Genomic DNA, 18,556 nt, shown 5'->3' with positions numbered 1-18,556 from the left:
AATGTGTCTTCTTCTTTATTTAATTTCTTAAGTTATTGAAAATAAAAGGATATATTAATTCTCGTGAATAAGGTATCTTAATTAATTTTATTCTACCATCAGTTATATTTTTTGCTTGATAAATAATTTCAAAGCCCCTAATACCATAACCTTTACCTCAATCTATTTCTTATCTTATCTATTTCAATCTTATGTATTTCAATTCCGTACCTCTGCAGGTTTTAATGTCCAAGAAAGTCGTCAACTGTAAAAGTCAGTGTCTTTGAAAAGTCCAATATGACATACATGTAGTAGAATACTGTGAAATCGTGAGGGTTAAATTTTCGTGGTTTTCGAGGCATGAAGAGCCCCAAGAATTTATATCCTCCATGAATTAAAAGTTTTCACAGATGTTACTACTTGATTCTTCATATACGAAATTAAATCGGCAATAGACGATAAAGTCACGGGTATTTCGGATATGCCTTAAAACGTAGGTCCCGTGCCACGGTAGGCGTTGGCACGATAAAGAATCCTCACTGCTCAATGGCCCTCAGTGCCGAGTATAGGTCTAAATTTAAAGCCCTTCAACGGCATAATGTGACGTCTCCATATGAGGGAAAAATTCTCGAAAGGGAAGTTAAACAACATATAATCAATCAATCAACATTTATTTTTTCTTCAAGCCAAGAAAATTGGCCCCTAGAAAATATGGGACAAGCCCTCACTAGAGTTAGAATACGTCCGATATACATTACCGGTACAAAGGATTTGCACTGAAAATAACTACCAAAATTATTATAACAAACCTTTTAAGGATTGTATATGCCTTTTAACTAAAAAAGAAAAAAATAAAATAAAGACGAACATTTAAATAATTTTTTTATTTCATTTTTTTTAGCTCACCTGAGCCGAAGGCTCAAGTGAGCTTTTCTGATCACATTTTGTCCGTCGTCCGTCTGTCTGTCCGTCCGTCGTTTGTTAACTTTTCACATTTCTGACTTCTCACAAGAACCACTAGATCAATTTTAACCAAACTTGGTCCAAAGCATTCATAGGTAAAGGAGAGTTTAAATTGTTAAGCTAAAGGGCTAAGACCTCTCATAAGGGGAGATAATCAAGAAAAGACTAAAATAGGGTGGGGTTATTAAAAAAATCCTCTTCTCAAGAACCGATGGGCCAGAAAAGCTGAAACTTATGTGGAAGCCTCCTAGGATAGAGTAGATTCTTAATTTTTAAACTCATGAGCCCCGGGGGTAGGGCGAGGCCAGAATAGGGAATCAAAAGTTTTACATAATAATATATAAGAAAAAACTTCAAAAATTTCTTCTCAAGAACCGCTGGGCCAGAAAAGCTGAAACTTATGTGGATGCATCCTTGGGTAGTGTAGATACTAAATTGTTAAAATCATACCCCCCCCCCCCTGTACATTTCTAGGTGATGTACTTTTGTCATTTTGAAATGTCTTGTGATGTACATTTGCTATTGTGTAATGAGCTTTATCTTTGCTGAGTGCAGTTTAGTTATTATGTGATGCATTTCTTCAGCATATGATGTGTTTTTACCATCATGCGATGTGTTTTTGTCATAATACTCCTCTTAAGACCAACAGCAAGATGTCTTTAAATGGGAGAATAATTCTCAAATGGGACGTTATAACACTGTTTGAAATATTCCTCCTAAACAAAATTTTAATTCAAACAAAGTTATGTCTACTGCTTAATGAAAAAAGAAGAGGATGCTCAAATTGAGATTTTTTTACCACTCCTTCCAGGTTTTGCAGTTTTAAAAAATGTATGTACTGAAGCAAGCAAAGGACAGCTTGGGTCAGAGGGAGTTGTTGTAGAAAATATTAATAACTGCAAAAACCTAAAAGCTTCTTGCGATTTCGCTCGAAAATTAAAGGGTATATGTACGAACACATAGAAAATATTATAAACATTGACCTTTTGACCTGAAAAGCAGTAGGGGTTTTTCTTTAAGCCGTAAGGTGTTTTACAGCATGAAATTCCATAGCAAAAGCTCGAGGGCTTTTCGAGATATAGCACGTTTTAAAAAGGACAGAATTTTTGAATTTATGACCTTGACCTTTGACGTCAAAATCAATACAGGCCTTTCTTAGGCCATGGGGAGTTGTGTGAAATTTCACTGTTTCATTATGCTGTTTGAGAAATCGCATTGAAAGGAAATTGTAACATGTACAGGCAGACGGATGGACAGACAGACTTAGAAATTGATATACCTGTACCCCGCTTTCAAGGGGAGACAATATATTCTACTGGATATTTTGGTTAATTGAATCCAATATCAACCTACTTGTATGCGCACTAACTGCCTAAATACTTATTACTTGGATCCAGGGAGTTTTAAGGGAAGTTCCATCTAACTCAGGGAAAGAAATCTGTACCAGAGATTATTTTGACAAGACTGCAGACACACAGAACCACCACTAATCCCAAAATAAGTATGAAAAACGTCATTAAGAAATATTAAAATCATCATTTAGAATATTTCTTTCTCGTAGAAAGATAAATGCATAATCAATCCAACAAATGCTTGGAATAAACTTGTGATATATATTTCAGGCAAATATATTTTTTTAGTAATTGATAGAATTAAAGTATTTAATTTTAGAACTTCTGATTTTGTTTGGGATTTTTTTGGGGTTGAACTATGTTCAATCTCCAATGGTCATCACGCATTTAACAGGCACAGTAATTTGTGTTGATTATATAGAGCCGAAAGCGAGGCTACTGTGTCGCCCAATTTACTCCGATGATATTCAACAGAAAACATGCATAAACATCCGCCACAAATAGTTCATGTCATTTTCTTCTGAATTGATCTAAATTTTATAATTTAAAATGTAAGTAAATGTAATGATAAATTAAAGTAATCTTAATTTGAATATTAGATTTTGTTTTAAGTAAAACTCAATTATAAAGAACCTCAAAAGTTTTCGTAATGGAACTCATTTTTAGTGTAGCGTCATCTAAACACACTGAAAGAGATACCAACGACAACTCTACATACTGACGGCAAGCGGTAAATCTAGTATTCCCGACGCCCGATTCCCGATCCCGGATTTTGGGTTTTCTTTTTAACCGATGCACAGAATTTATTCAAACTTTTCATGAACATTTTCTTGGTTTAAATGAATTCATTAATGAATAAAAACTGTGGAAAATATGCGTATATATTACTAAATCAGCAGTAGCACCTGCGGTAAATCTGGTACTCTGTTATAAATGTTAAAACCAAAAAAACGGACACTGGCGTTTTCGTAGAATCGCGATGAAAAACAACAAAATGAAGAATATTTAAAAAAAAAAAAAAAAAAGGAAAACCTCATTTACATACAAGATAATTTGTACGCACACAAACTTTCACATATACCACTGTTTTTATGTTTGGTCATTTTATATTTGTTTTTAACTTGGTATTGCTTTTTAGCCGGGCTTATTGCTCAAAGAGCAATTGCCGGCTTATGTGATCCTGTTCAAGGCAGGATGTTGACCCCATAGTCGCCATTTGAAAGTTACGTGCAAAAATATAGTTCTTACTTTCAACCGCTTTTTAGATAATACAAACGCTAAATAAAGCAACAAAAATAAAACGAAGTTTTATCTATATAAAATAAACATTAGTAGTAATGACTTTGAAAACTTCATAAGTCAAAGAACATAGTTCATAAGCGTAAGGATTTTTGATAATCAGTGTTACCGTAGTTCTTTACACATATGAGGTAAAGCAGGAGAGGGAACCAGACTGGCCTGTTTGTTTACATTCAGCTGCGGTACCAGATTAATTCTGATTCTGACAAAATCGGACCGTGGTATTAGGATTGAAAAACTCACTGTCAGTGTCTTATCATTTATATTGATAGTTTTAAAATAATTTTTTCATCAGAATATAAACGTGATTCATGTAAGAAATCCATTCTACTCTGTAAATTAGCCCGGCTCTCTGTACTTCTGAGTACTTTGATTTAGCTTTTCTGAGACAAAGGCTCAACGAGCTTATGCTATGGCCATTTGTGCGGTGTGCGTTAACTTTACAGAATACGGGCCATAACTCAAGAACCCCTTGGACAATCAGTGTCAAATTTGTCACAGGGTATCCTTGGCCTAAGGGCTACATTTTATTTTAAAATAAGGGTTGGGACCTTTAAACAAGGGGAGATAATCAGGGAAACAAATCCAAAAGTACTGGTTGCTAAAAAATCTTCTCCAGAACCACTAGGCAAATTTTCACCAAACTTAAATATAAGGATCAGGATAGGGCGAAGATTAAAATTTGCACGGGGAATTACCCTGGGGCGAAAGGCGTGGTCTCAAGGTCACTTCAAAGTTGACCTAAATTTACAATTAATACAAACGTTTATATTTTGCTTATCATAAGGACTAAGATCATCAAATCTTGTAAGTTGATGCATCTTAGGACTTCACATCATGTTAACTCAAAAGTAGGTCAAAAGTAGGTCACGGTGACCTACTTTTAAAATTATGCAGGCATTTGTTTTCAAATTGATTTGAAAGCATATTTTGGACACTTTAAGGCCTATGATCATCAAACTTTGTCAGTTGATACATCTTGGGTCTTCGAACAACATTAACTTAAAAACAGGTCACCGTGACCTACTTTTTGAACTTTATGACTAATCCTTTCTGAAACATTTAATCCCATTATTGGAGATACTGAGAGGTTCAGAATCATCAAATTTTGTAAGTTTATGCATCTAGGGACCTTAAATTATATTTATGAAAAAGACACTGTGACCTACTTTTTGAATTTTGTAGGCATTTGTTTTCAAATTGTATAAAAGGCATATTTTGATTACCTTCAGGCCTACGATCACATGGACTTTGAAAAATGTCGACCAAAATGTAGGTCACGATGACCTACTTTCGACATTTTATGGTATTATTTAAGTATCTTAATTAGGTATTTATTGGCTTAGAATCATAAAATTTTGTGAGTCGATACATCTTGGGTTTTCGGAGAGTGACAACCAAAAAGTGGGTCACAGTGACCTACTTTTGACATTTTATGGCTTTAATAAAGTATCTCCAGTACTTATTCGCTTAGAATCATCAAACTTTGTCAGTTGATGCATTTTGGATTTTCGGAAATTGATCGAAATTTAGGTCACGGTGACCTACTTTTGCGGTTTTGTGGTATATTTAAGTATCTCATGCACTTATTGACTTAGAATAATCAAACTTTGTAATCTTGGGTTTTCGGAGAATGTCGATCAAAAAGTAGGTTGCGATGACCTACTTTTGAATATCTCAGGTACTTAATAGCTTAGAATCATCCAATTTTGACGTCAATTTAGGCATCTTGGTTTTTTCGGTGAACATCGACCAAAAAGTAGGTCACGGTGACCTACTTTTGACATTTTATTTCTATAATTAATTCTATCTTGTTTTGATTGGCTTGGAATCATCAAATTTTGTCAGTTGAGTCATCTTAGGGTATCGGAGGATTTCGAACAAGAAGTAGGTCATGGTGACCTAGTTTTGAATATCTCAGGTACTTATTGGCTTAGAATCGTCAAACTTTGTCAGTTTAGGCATCTTGGGTTTTTGGAGAACGTGGACCAAAAAGTACGTAACCGTGACCTACTTTAGACATTTGATGGCTATATTTAATTATATATGGTACTTATTGGCTCGGAATCATCAAACTTGGTCAGTTTAGGCATCTTAGGGTATCAGAGAATGTTGCCCAAGAAGCAGGTCACGGTGACCTACTTTTGAATATCTCAGGTACCTATTGGCTTAGAATCATCAAACTTTGTCAATTAATGTATCTTGAGTCATCAGAAAATTTCAATCAAAAGTTGGGTCACTGTGACCTACTTATGGTATTTTATAATTATATTATAATAATTTCCGTCTGAACTGGTTTAATATTATCAACTTTTGTCAGTTGATGCATTTTGCAATTGGGTCATATGATACTAATAGGGTTAGAAGCTTCTAAGAGAAGTGATAGATTGTACAATTTATCAGACGAGTGATTCAAAGCCCTTGGGCCTCTTGTTCTTCACAATATTAAAAAAATTAAGTTCTGACGTACTCCATGTATAATGTTGACTTCGTGTAATTAACATACATTTATACTCACAGAGAGGTTTTATATAACAAACCTGTTATCTCTTAAAAGGATGTCGTGTGAAAATCCACATTTTATCAACATTGATATTATTCCTGTGAAACTGAAATTTTCGTAACACATGGGTGAAGGTGCCAGGGAAAAATATATTACAAATTTGAAGATGAACTAGAGGTACAGTGAGCAGTGAATGATATAAATGATCAACCGCCTCTAATATGAATATAATGGCAGTGTCCATGTTTGGCAATGGGAAACCCAAAATATGTGTAGGATGAAAAAGTAATGGAAGGTGCACAACGGCAATAAGTAATAAAGATTCTATGAAAATTTCAGTCAGTGATGTAAGAGGAGTTGCAGATAAGAGATGGGTATACCTAAAGTTAACAAACAGATGGACTAACATCCCGATTAATGAATATCCTCCCGCTTTTCAAGCAGGGGGTATAAAAAAGGACTTATGTAGGCAGACAGGCATTATGGCCTATACATTTTTTGCTATTCGGTGTCTCTGAATGTTTTTCTCAAGATTTCTGTATTTGAATATTATTGAAATATTATATTTATTGAAGTAATAATATTGTTCACTACCTTAACTTAACTTAACCGATCAAAGATTTCATTTTACACCATGTTCAACTCCCATGAGTATTTTCAGTACTTGGATTAATATATACATGTAGGAAAATCTTGAAATTTCTATCAAATAAAAAAGAATCTAGGACAAAAACTAGTCGCCCTCGTAGGGCAGGGTTATAGCAATAAGAGTTGATCCTTACGCCGCGTTTTCGAAAGTACTGTTAGACGAGGTAACCGCTCCGTCGGATGAGACCGTGTATATCGAGGTGCCGTGTCGCAATAATTGCCGGTACGAACAAGATGCCTCGAGCTCACTGCTCAACTTACTATCAGAGATTCTAATGCAAGGGTGGGTCATCTTTATAGTGATAAACATTTAGTTTTAATTTCCCTGTTTTTCTGAGGGGGGTTTCAAATATAAATTCGTTTTGCAAGATGACCAGCTATAATTTTTTCCCGGATGTCGGATTGTTGATCAATAATATTTGACATCTGCGGAAAAATTAACTTGATGGCGTTATTTAAACCTTTTCTGGGTTGAATCCAGCAATACGGCAGAGGATATATGAAGGTAAGGTTATTAAAAGCATAATATATCGACTTTGTAAAATAGATATCTTAAGGATCTTGATATAGAAATTTCAAGTAAATGATTTTAAAATTCAATTTATAAAATAACCTAATGATTGTAACAATATATAATTCGAGGGAAAAAATAACGGTTTTCAAAATTAAATGTTTTGTTTTTATTGTAGTCTTCATTGCACGTAAAGTACTTCACGATGATTTTCTATTTGGCATTTGTTTCACTCCTTTGCCTTCCAGTTGCAAATTCATTTGGAAAAGGTTTGTTGTATCTTTTATTATAATTCTTATAACAGACATTTTATATATATTACCTATTTCTTGAAAGATAAATGGAGATGTACTCATTTATTACATAGTTAGTAATAAACACAGGATATGCCTGACGTCACAATAGCCGTATCAGCCCTGAAATTGGTAATCAGCCCTGTAGGGCTAATATGGATCAATTAATATCACACCCCTTGTACATTAAACCACAAAACAGTACTTGTGACCATACACATATTTTTTCGGGGGGTTCATTTTCTCTTAATTTTAACTTTTTGTAAATAACGATCCTTTAATTTACAAATAATAGATTATTTTCAAATTACGGATCAAGCGCATTGTAATAGAAACAACCCCAACCCGTATGAAACATCAGACCATGTACATGTAAGAAGTCAATGCATGATTATTTACTTATTTTCTTCTCAACTTAATGTGTGCTGTATTTTATTACTAAGTATGTACACACATGTAATAAACATAATAATACATACCCTTTTTCCATATCAAATCCTTATAAGCCCGAGACACCAATATCAGTCAGAGGGCTGAAGGTTTCGGGCTGATACAGGATGTGATATTGAAGCTGATATTGGTGTCTCGGGCTGATACAGGATGTTATATGGAAAAGGGTATGTATTATTCTCTATGTATTTATGTTGCCTTCACGAACTAGTTTACGTAATTTAAGTTTAATTCACAAACAGGAATCTATCTCAGAAAAAAGTTAAACAGGATTCGCAAATGGACTTTTACCGCCATATCCAATTGGTCTCTCGTTATATTTGAGGGTCTTTATATAAAGCGACTTGCTTACATGTAGTCATTCTTAAGTGTTATTAATGTAATAAGTCGTAACTCGTATACATGAAGACGGGCGTTAAGCCCAGTAAGAGCACGGGTACCGGTTGCAATTTCACGGTGATTAATTCCTGTAATAATAATGCGGTCAGGTTAACAATTGCGAAGAGTACATCCCGGTGTTGAGGGCGTTGTTGATGGTGATGCATTTTATATAAGAAAATCTATGTGATTATATATTTCTTGACTGCATGTATGACTTGTAGCAAAATTATCAAGGCAGCGAAGTTTTCAACATGGCAGACTTATTCTTTTAAAAATTGATAATTTTTTTTTATCAGTTTTGTATGAATAAAGATTAATTTTGAAGAAACAAAAGTAAATTATCTTATAGTGTCACAGAAAATTACCAACATTTTTGTCATATGGGTGCTCTAACGATGTTTTTAAATATTCTTTTATGGAAGAAACCCCCCAAAACTTCCACCTAGAAATAAATTTGCAATAAATTAAAAAAACAAATGAATCCTAGGATTCTGTTTGACTAAAATTTTCATCTGTTTAGTAAAACAGTTCTCTGATATTTTTTAAAATAATTATTTCAGCATGGAACGATTTTTCTTACACTTCTTTTAAGGGTCATCAACCTCTTTTTTTTTACAGCTTGTTGTGGAAGTCGATCATACAACCCTTCTTTCTATATCTGCTGCAATGGAGTAATAAATTGGAAAGGATCGGGCACTAGTTGCTGTGGAACAAGAGCTTTTAATCCTTCTTTCTATATCTGCTGCAACAGAGTAATAAATTGGAAAGGATCGGGCACGAGTTGCTGTGGAACTAAAGCTTTCAATCCTTCTTTCTATATTTGCTGCAATGGAGTCATAAACTGGAAAGGCTCGGGTACAAGTTGTTGTGGAACTAGAGCTTTCAATCCCTCTTTTGCTCATTGCTGCAATGGAGTTATTTGTTAGAGAAGTGGGTTCATTTCTTAATAAAAAGCATAGGTTAATTCTTTTTTGTTTGTTTTCGCGATTATTTATAAACAAGCACGGTTCTCTTTGGTGTATCGTGGTTCAAATTTTGACAATAGGAAAATTAGAAAACAAGATGTGTTTGTGAAACACTATGCGCCCGGCGGCAACAGAGTTCTAAAAAGCAATTTTTAGCAAATAGTTCACAGTCAAGGTCACACAATCATTGTCCTTGGTGTCATTTGAAAGCACTTAATAAGTGGAGTATACATACCAAATAAAAATCTATATCTCTTGTGGTTCAAAAGTTATGGGGAAAGTTCAAAAAAGCTATTTTTAGCAGATAAGTTACAGTCAAGGTCACAAGGTCATTGACCTTATTGGTATTTGAAAGAACTTAATTTAGTGGAGTAAGCATACCAATTTATGAATTCTCATTTTCCTATGGTTCAAAAGTTATGGCGAAAGTTAGAAAAAAGCTATTTTTAGCGTATAGGTCAGTCAAGGTCATAAACTCATTGACCTTAGTGTCAATTGAAAGTGCTTAATTAGTGGAGCATACAATTATGAAGTCTGTATCTCTCACGATTCAAAAGTTATGACGAAGGTTTAAGTTGACAACAGATAGACACACAGATAAACAGACAATCAGACAGACAGGACAAAAACAATATACACCCCGAATAAATTCGGGCGCATAAAAATAAATTTAGACAAGAGGTCCACGGGTCTTATAGGTCACCTGAGTAACATGTTTCAACTTTCCAACAACTGAATTTTGGTTTAACTATTTAAAATCAAATGCTTTGAAATTCACAATTTTGAAAGAGGCGCCATTGTTTATCATAACTATAGACTTGGCATGCTTACTTTGGTTACTTAATACCCACAGATAGATCAGAGAAACAAAGAGAAAATGTATTTCCACTTGATAACCATCAGTTGTGCAACCCAACCCAGAGGAACCACTGACCCTGGGCCATATATTTTTGGAAATTTTATCATAAATTTCATTTCATCATAAATGGTTGATTAATATCAAAGATAAGATTTCAAAATTTCAAAGTATTACTATATTTTCAGACTTTGTACCCCCCCCCCCCCCCCGTCCTGCAGTAGGGCCCTGAAATTAATCATTTTGGAAGAAGCACCTTTCTTCATAAATATGTTTTTCGATTATTGACATTATACCCAGGAGCAAAGGAAAAGATTTCCAGAGAATTCATGCATTTTCACAATATTATCATTAGAGTCCCAACCTAACATCAGAACCCCTGACCCAGAGGCCATGAAATTCACAAATTTTGAAGAAACATCCTTCCTCATCATAACTATGTACATACCGTATAAGTGGAAATTTTAGCAAGACGCACCTTTAGCGATTTCTACCTAAAAACTGGTATTTATTCTTAGCGAGAAGTAACTTTAGCGATTTTAAAATATTAACTAAAGAAGATATTACAAATAATACGCAATTAATTTTTAGCGATGTCAGCACCCTCGCTAATAATGCCAAAAATAAATCCTCGCTAAAATTTCTACTTATACGGTTGTTCATTAGTTTAATACCCAGGAGCAGAGTAGAAGATTTTTAAAGAATTGATGCATTTTCACTATATGATAAATAGAGCCCCACTGTAAGGGCGAAACGATTACACGTGTAAACGGCGACGTTTCGATTATATGCTCTAAACGTTTACAGATTGAGTAAACGTTTACACGAAGGTCATTATCAAAGTCTATCAGAAATAAAGTTTAACACAAACAAATTGTTTTATTTCATAATTTACAAAAGAAACACCGTCTTTGACCATTTGATAAGCAACAATCTATACCGGAAACATATTGAATAAAAATATCTAAAACCCGATACGGTCTAACATATTTAATTCCGATTTCCAAGTTGCGAATACTAGCGATGTTTTATGACACTTGAAATATAAAACTTGATATATTTTGACTAAATAAATATAATACATTTTCACAAGTCTTTGAAAAGTGTTTCTATAGAGTCAGCAGGTCTTGTTTTACTTTTTTTCGAAATTAAAAGATCCATCTTTACAATTCTTTTTCTACGTCCGGTATGCAGTCTAGTCGAACCCTCAAACGAGGGTATACCCTCAAACGAGGGTTTTCATTCCCTAAATGCAACGCTCGAAAGCAGAAGAACGATAACTCTTCTTATTTAAAAAATAAATATTTTTTTAAAAATCATAAACATACAAAAATGAATTGTCTACACCCTTGTTTTCAATTTTGAAAAAAATATTAAATTGTTTTCGTCTTTATTTACGTCATTTCTGAGGCACAAAAGTTTGTTTACAGGACAGAGGAAATTCGAACATGCACAAAGAAAGTGTCGAAAAATAATAAATAACACGCTAATTACACAGGATTTTTAATACCGGGGAAGGGGATTATATGTAGTTCAACTTTAAACAGGCAATTGTTTGTTTATTCATCCGTTTTATTAAGTTATGAATAAAAAATCTAGTTGTATCAAGCATGGAGGTCAAGGCACAGAATACGCTAACTTTGGGGGAGAAAAAGTCTCGATTTTTACAATAAACTTATACTTTTTCGCAATACAATCTCTTTAAACATCTTTAATCTATCAAATTTGAGTACATACAGAAGTAGTATAAGGGGTCTAGCTAGGACCGCATTCTGATTGGCTGAGAGAAATCACGTGATCAGATTTGATTGGTAGAGGGGATAAATGGGTCAACTGAGTGGAGTGCTAACCCTAACCCCTAGCCCCCTAACCCTAACCCTAACCCTAACCCTAGCCCTAACCCTAACTAGCCCTAACTAACCCTAACCCTAACTAACCCTAACCCTAACCCTAACTAACCCTAACCCCCCTACCCTAACTAACCCTATCCCCCCTTAGCCCTAGCTAACCCTAACCCTAACTAACCCTAACCCCCTTAGCCCTAACCCCCTAGCCCTAACTAACCCTAACCCTAACCCTAACCCCCCTAACTAACCCTAACCTATTCCCCTTAAATTTACATTGGTACGTTGGTACTACGTTTTTGTTTTTATGCTGACTATACAGGTAAAAATGCGCCGTGTGCAAAACATTTCAAGAATGTGATTATGACGTCACGCATTCACAGTCTAGACAGTCCTATAACCGGTTTGAACTGGTTTTAGTGAAAACAAGACAGATTTTGATTTTTATTCAATTTTTATTCACAATGAAAAATACAAAAAATGATTTTAATTTCCACTGTATCGGCATAAGGGACATTTCTGGTAGGAAGTCTCAAAAAGTTTCTTCACACACTTTTCACAACACGGATATTGCCTGCATTGTCCGCATTTCCATTTCCCTTGAGTCTTTTCCTCGTAGCACATCATACATTCTTTCAAGGGTGTGTTCCTAGTCATTTTCATCCATCGGGGAGGCGGTATGTTCTCAATTCCTTTCTCCCGGATGAAATATTTCAGGCACCAGCTACAACCACAAGTCTCCATGGAAGGCTCATCATCTTTAAACCAGTGTGGTAATGGCATTTCACAATGCTCGCAAATCGGATAGACTTTAAAATTCCATCCGGGGCAGGGGTTATACACTGTTAATGATTTACCATTCCTCGTATTCTGATCACAGTAATGACAGATATATTTTTCTACATCAATCCAATATAGAATTCTCCACACAAAACTCATGATGGATATAATGAGCGCAGGGTACTCCTAGCTCCGTTTTATATACCTGGTGTGGGGGCCTTGTGCACCTTTTTTTTACCTAGGCTTTATATACCTGTTTGCATCCTCAAAGTGACGTGTGCAAAAAATATGCTGACTACGCAGGTAAATACTTGGCAGCGAGCCAAGTTTGTTTAGAGCCGTGTGCAAAAAAAAAAATATGCTGACTACACAGGTAAATACCTGGCAGCGAGCCAAGTTTTTGTTTTAGGGCCGTGTGCAAAAACTTACTTGTGCATTATGACGTCATCCACTGTATAAATACGGTTTTCTCCGACTTTCGGGTTCATTTTACCCTCAGAGCCATCACCTGATAGACATGGATTCTACTAGAGAAAAACAGGTACAGGCTCGACGAACATTGAAACGAAAAAGTACCGAGAGAGAAATAGATTTACCACCTAAACCCATTTCGGAGTATTATCACATGAGACTAGCTGAAAAATGGACCTCTCCAAAATTTAAAGCGCATGAAAATAGATATGTCGTTCATTTCGATGAATTTCCAGAAGAAGAAGAAACCACAGCTTTCCTTCTACGATTATTCAAAAATATGTTACAGAACTTCAAATCGAAAATGCAGTGTGATCCTAACGATTACCTCCGCCTGAACATACGTCACCCATCTTTGGATTCAGACATTTCTTATGGGTTTATGCAGTGTAAAAAATTAAACGAAGACGTCATTTTAAAAGAAATACAAAATGTGCAACAATCCAAAAAGGAGTTCAAAATCGGCGACGGCTCCACGGAATTCGATCTGTTACACATCGAGAATCCCCAGGGGAGTGGTGGAGACAGAACCAAACATCTACAACTGGATAAAGAAACTTTCAAGAAAAATAAACAATCCATCGTTCGGATCGACAATCCCCATGATAAATTTTGTTTGGCTAGAGCCATCGTCGTCACTCGATTACACAGTCAGAAACCCGATCATCCAGACCCGGAATGGGAAAAACAATGGCTGCGTATGCGGAAAGGAGATAAGAAATCCTTGGACCAGAAGAACCAAGCCATAGCCCTCATGGAACAGGCTGGATGTGATATCACTCAAGCTTGTGGAAATGCAGAGTGGCCGAAATTACAAGAGGTATTAGCTCCTCAGTATCGTCTGAAAATATTTCAGTTCAAATCTACTTCCACTAAATTCTGTTTAGAGCGCATCTTCAAAGGCTGGGGAGATGGAACTTGTTTGAACATTTTGTTAAACAACCGTCATTGCGATGCCATCATATCCATGGCGGGAGTAACGGGGAACCCCTATTACTGTGATCATTGCGACGTGGGGTACAGGAATGTCACAGACCATCGGTCCAAGTGCCCTCATCGCTGTCCCTATTGTTTAGGACATCACCCTAAATGTCCCGATGAAGGGATCAAGATTAAATGCCAGGAATGCCATGGAATGTTTAAGAACAGGACCTGCTACGAAGATCATTTAAAACCCCATAGTAAGAAGACCAGCACTACTGTGTGCAATTTAATGGGATTATGCGAGAAGTGTCAGTCCTGGATGCCTAAGAAATTATTTCCTCATCACAAATGCGGAGATCAGAAACAGTGTAAGATCTGTAAGAAAATCGTCGATGCCGATCATCGGTGCTACGTACAACTGAAACCCAAGAAGAAGAAGAAGAAGGGAAAAGGCACCTTAGAGTTTACCATTTATTTCGATTTCGAATGCACTCAGGAATCGGGCATTCACGTCCCTAATCTGTGTGTGGCACATCGCGTCTGTCAACATTGCGATGACTTACCCATAGACCTACCTTGTCCTCATTGTCAACACATGGGACCCCGTCAGCACCTATTTCAAGGCCCAGACACCTTAAAGAAGTTCATGGACTGGTTATTTCAACCCACTACAGGTACTAAGAATTCCACTTTAGTACACGACGGGGCCATCGTCATCGCCCATAACTTCAAAGGATACGACGGACAATTCATTTTGAATTACATAGTGCATTCTTCTCCCCTGAAACCTAGCGTGATCATGAACGGGAGTAAGATCTTGTCCATGGAAATATGTGGACTCAAATTCATCGACTCGTATAGTTTCTTAACCTTTCCTTTGGCCAAGATGCCCTCCGCTTTCGATTTGAACGAAATGAAGAAAGGTTATTTCCCTCACTTTTTTAATACGGAACAGAACCAGAATTACGTGGGACCTTATCCACCGGCAGCTTTCTACAATCCTGACGAAATGACTACCAGTGGACGAAAAGCTTTTTACGAATGGTACGACCAACAGAGGGGAAAAGTGTTTGATTTCCAGAAAGAGTTTGTAGGGTATTGTGTCTCGGACGTCGACATTTTACGCCGATGCTGTGCACGGTTTAGAAGCACCCTCAAGAGTTTGGTCAACGTGGACCCTTTCCAGGAATCCATCACGTTTGCCAATGCTGCTAATTTAGCGTACCGTCGAAATTTCATGCCTAAAGACAGCATTGCCATCATTCCGAACCTCGGGTATGATCCGGCACGACAATATTCGGCCAAAGCCTGTCGATGGCTCACCTGGATGAGTCATCAGAATGGATGTCACATACGACATGCCAGAAACGGAGGCGAAGTCCCGATCGGAAATTATACCGTCGACGGATACCAGGAAGCGACTCGTACCGTCTACGAATTTTACGGATGCTATTGGCACGGATGCCCCACTTGCTATCCCAGTTTACAGACGGAAACTCATCCTCACCGGACCCAATTTACTTACCAACAATTACACGAGAAAACTCTCAGAAGGACTGCGGATTTAGAGGACATGGGGTACAACGTGTGTAGTATCTGGAAGCACGATTTCGATCAACAAGTGCAACAAGATGAGACTTTACAGCAATTTGTACGAGATCTAGACATTCCGGATCCTTTGAAACCTCGAGAAGCCCTGTACGGAGGCCGGACCAATGCCACTAAATTATATTGTGAAGAAGGGGACATGAGATACGTGGACGTGTGTTCCTTATACCCTTACGTGTTGAAACACAGACCTTTTCCCTTAGGGCATCCCGAGATCATCACAGACAACTTCCAGGACGTGAGAAGTTATTTCGGTCTCATTCACTGTCGGGTCTTACCACCCCGAGGCCTCTTTCACCCCGTATTACCTTATCGGACGGGAGGTAAGTTATTATTTCCCTTATGTCGCACCTGTGCCCAACAACAAGACTCTACGTCTCAACACCCATGTCAACACACCGATCGGGAACGTAGTCTCACGGGTACTTGGGTGACGTGCGAATTACATAAAGCCTTGGACATGGGGTATACCTTAGAGCAAACTTACGAAGTGTGGCATTTCAAAGAACGCAGTCAAGACTTATTTAAAGACTACATCGATACCTTCCTCAAGATCAAACAGGAAGCGTCCGGATTTCCCTCCGAATGTAAGACCTCAGAACAAGAACAAGATTACATTCGAGAAGTGTTATACAAAGAAGGATTCATGATGGATAGGATCAGTATCAAGAAGAATCCAGTGTTAAGAACCATTGCTAAACTCTTTTTAAATTGTCTGTGGGGAAAATTTGCTCAACGATTGTTATTACCCAAAGTCAGATACTTGGACGAAGTAGAGGAATTACATCAACTCTTACAAAATTCGACGGTCGACATCAAGGGTGTGCGACTCTTAGTCAATAAAGAAGATTCCATTGAAGACAAGATGCTAGTGAATTTTCAAGACAAACAGGAATTCGTCGAAGAATGTCCCTTTGGAAACGTGATCCTAGCTTGTTTTACCACCGCCTATGCTCGCTTACATCTCTACGAGACTTTACGACCTTTAGAAGAACGGGGCCTTTATTTCGATACGGACAGTATCATTTACCAACATAAGGAAGGAGCTTTTAATCCTACTTTGGGCAATAGTTTAGGAGAATGGACCGACGAATTAGACGGGGATCACATCACTAAATTCATGTCGGCAGGTCCTAAAAATTATGGTTTCCGGACGGACAAAGGAACCGAGGTTCATAAATGCAAAGGGGTCACTCTCAACCATCGAACCTCTCAGTTGGTGTGCCTAAACACTTTACAAAAAATGCTCAAGGGAGAAATAGAGGAAGTAAAAGTCCCCTATCCCAGCAAAATCCAGAGGACCCGTGATAATGAGGTGGTGAACAAACCTTCACAGAAAACAGTGAGAATTGTATATGACAAGAGACAAATTGTAGAGAATTATAACACTTTACCTTATGGTTATTGATATGTTTGTTTGTTTGTTTGTTACAAATAAAAAATTGAATTGTTTTTATATGTGTTGTTTTTTTTTTCTCTATAAAATAGATATTCTTCTATAAATAAGTATAAGAATAAGTATAAATAAGACCCTGAACCCAACTTTTCTTTCATTGATCAACATGTATTCCGAGGAGACACCCCTCCCCTCTTTTCAATTGAAACACGAATTTACCATGGTAGTTGCTGGACCCTCGAAATCGGGCAAAACAGAATTCGTCAAGTCATTAGTGAACAATCTAGACTGGATCACCCCCAGGCCCGAAAAGATCGTCTGGTGTTATCGGGAATGGCAACCCGCTTACACTTCTTTAAAAGAGAAGGTATCTTTCATCCGAAATGTTCCAGAAGACGACGAGAAATTAGTAGCTAATTTGAGTGTGCCCCATTTACTCATTTTTGACGACATGATGGGAGGAAAAGCCATCGAATCGATTGTGGATTGGTTTACCCGTAAAGCTCATCATCGGAATACCAGTGTGATTTACATCACTCAGAATTTATTTGATCGTGCTGCCTCTCATCGCACCATTAGTTTGAATGCTCATTATTTAGTCTTATTCAAAAATCCCAGAGACAAATCACAGATCAGTGTATTGAGTCGTCAGCTAGCTTTGCCTCATTTGATGTCTGCTTATCAAGAAGCCACCCAGGTACCTCACGGTTATCTTCTCGTGGATTTGAGTCCCCAGACCCCAGACGAATACCGATTAAGAAGTCGAATGTTTGAATTGTTGACTATACACATGCCTCAAGAGTATAAATAAAAGTGTTTCCCACTCTTCTGAGTCATTATTCATTTCACTCTCATCATGCCTCCATCAGCCAAGAGTAAATTAGTGAGAACCTTACGACGTTTACAGCGGGAACGAGATCCCACCAAACGAGCCCATTTAATCGAATTAGGGCGTAAAGCCTTATTGAATTGGTTTGCCATGGGAGCTCGCAATTTAATGAAAGGGGTCTTACCTATCAATAAACTGACCCAAAAGTTTATCGATCGTCATCGTCAAGATTTAAAGATCATTGCCGATCAATCGGCTAGTGACGAAGAAAGGAAAACGGCTATTTTAAAACGCGGAGGAGCTGGATTTCTCGGTGGAGTCATCATTCGTCATTTATTCAAATGGAATAGTCCTAAAAAACGACGGGTTCGTCGTTTAAAGAGTGTAGTGGTAAGAGTCGATAATAAGAAACAAAGAGTGTTTCCAGATTGGATGGTCCGAGTGGGAGGAGCAGCTCAAAAGAGCAGAAAAAAGAAGAAGCCAAAAGCCCCTCCTAAGAAGAAA

At 37.0% G+C, this 18,556-nt stretch overlaps 2 protein-coding genes across 2 annotated transcripts; both read left to right on the top strand.

Annotated features, from left to right (window-relative positions):
* The first annotated feature begins 7,180 nt into the window (after positions 1-7,180).
* LOC134264016 (galaxin-like) lies at positions 7,181-9,343 on the top strand. Its single transcript, XM_062746314.1, has 3 exons — positions 7,181-7,249; positions 7,434-7,524; positions 8,998-9,343. Exons 1-3 carry the CDS (start codon positions 7,244-7,246, stop codon positions 9,303-9,305), a joined length of 405 nt encoding a protein of 134 aa, XP_062602298.1. The 5' UTR covers positions 7,181-7,243; the 3' UTR covers positions 9,306-9,343.
* A 5,762-nt stretch (positions 9,344-15,105) lies between these two features.
* On the top strand, positions 15,106-17,235 carry LOC134264018 (uncharacterized). The gene has a single exon (XM_062746315.1). The coding sequence runs from the start codon at positions 15,106-15,108 to the stop codon at positions 17,233-17,235; it is 2,130 nt and encodes a 709-aa protein (XP_062602299.1).
* Positions 17,236-18,556: the final 1,321 nt, after the last annotated feature.

This window comes from Saccostrea cucullata, unplaced genomic scaffold (assembly GCF_032062105.1).
Source record: "Saccostrea cucullata isolate Sc308-1 unplaced genomic scaffold, CSIRO_AGI_Scuc_v1 ctg11087, whole genome shotgun sequence".
Taxonomy (NCBI): domain Eukaryota; kingdom Metazoa; phylum Mollusca; class Bivalvia; order Ostreida; family Ostreidae; genus Saccostrea; species Saccostrea cuccullata.
This window is presented reverse-complemented; position numbering and strand designations above follow the sequence as displayed.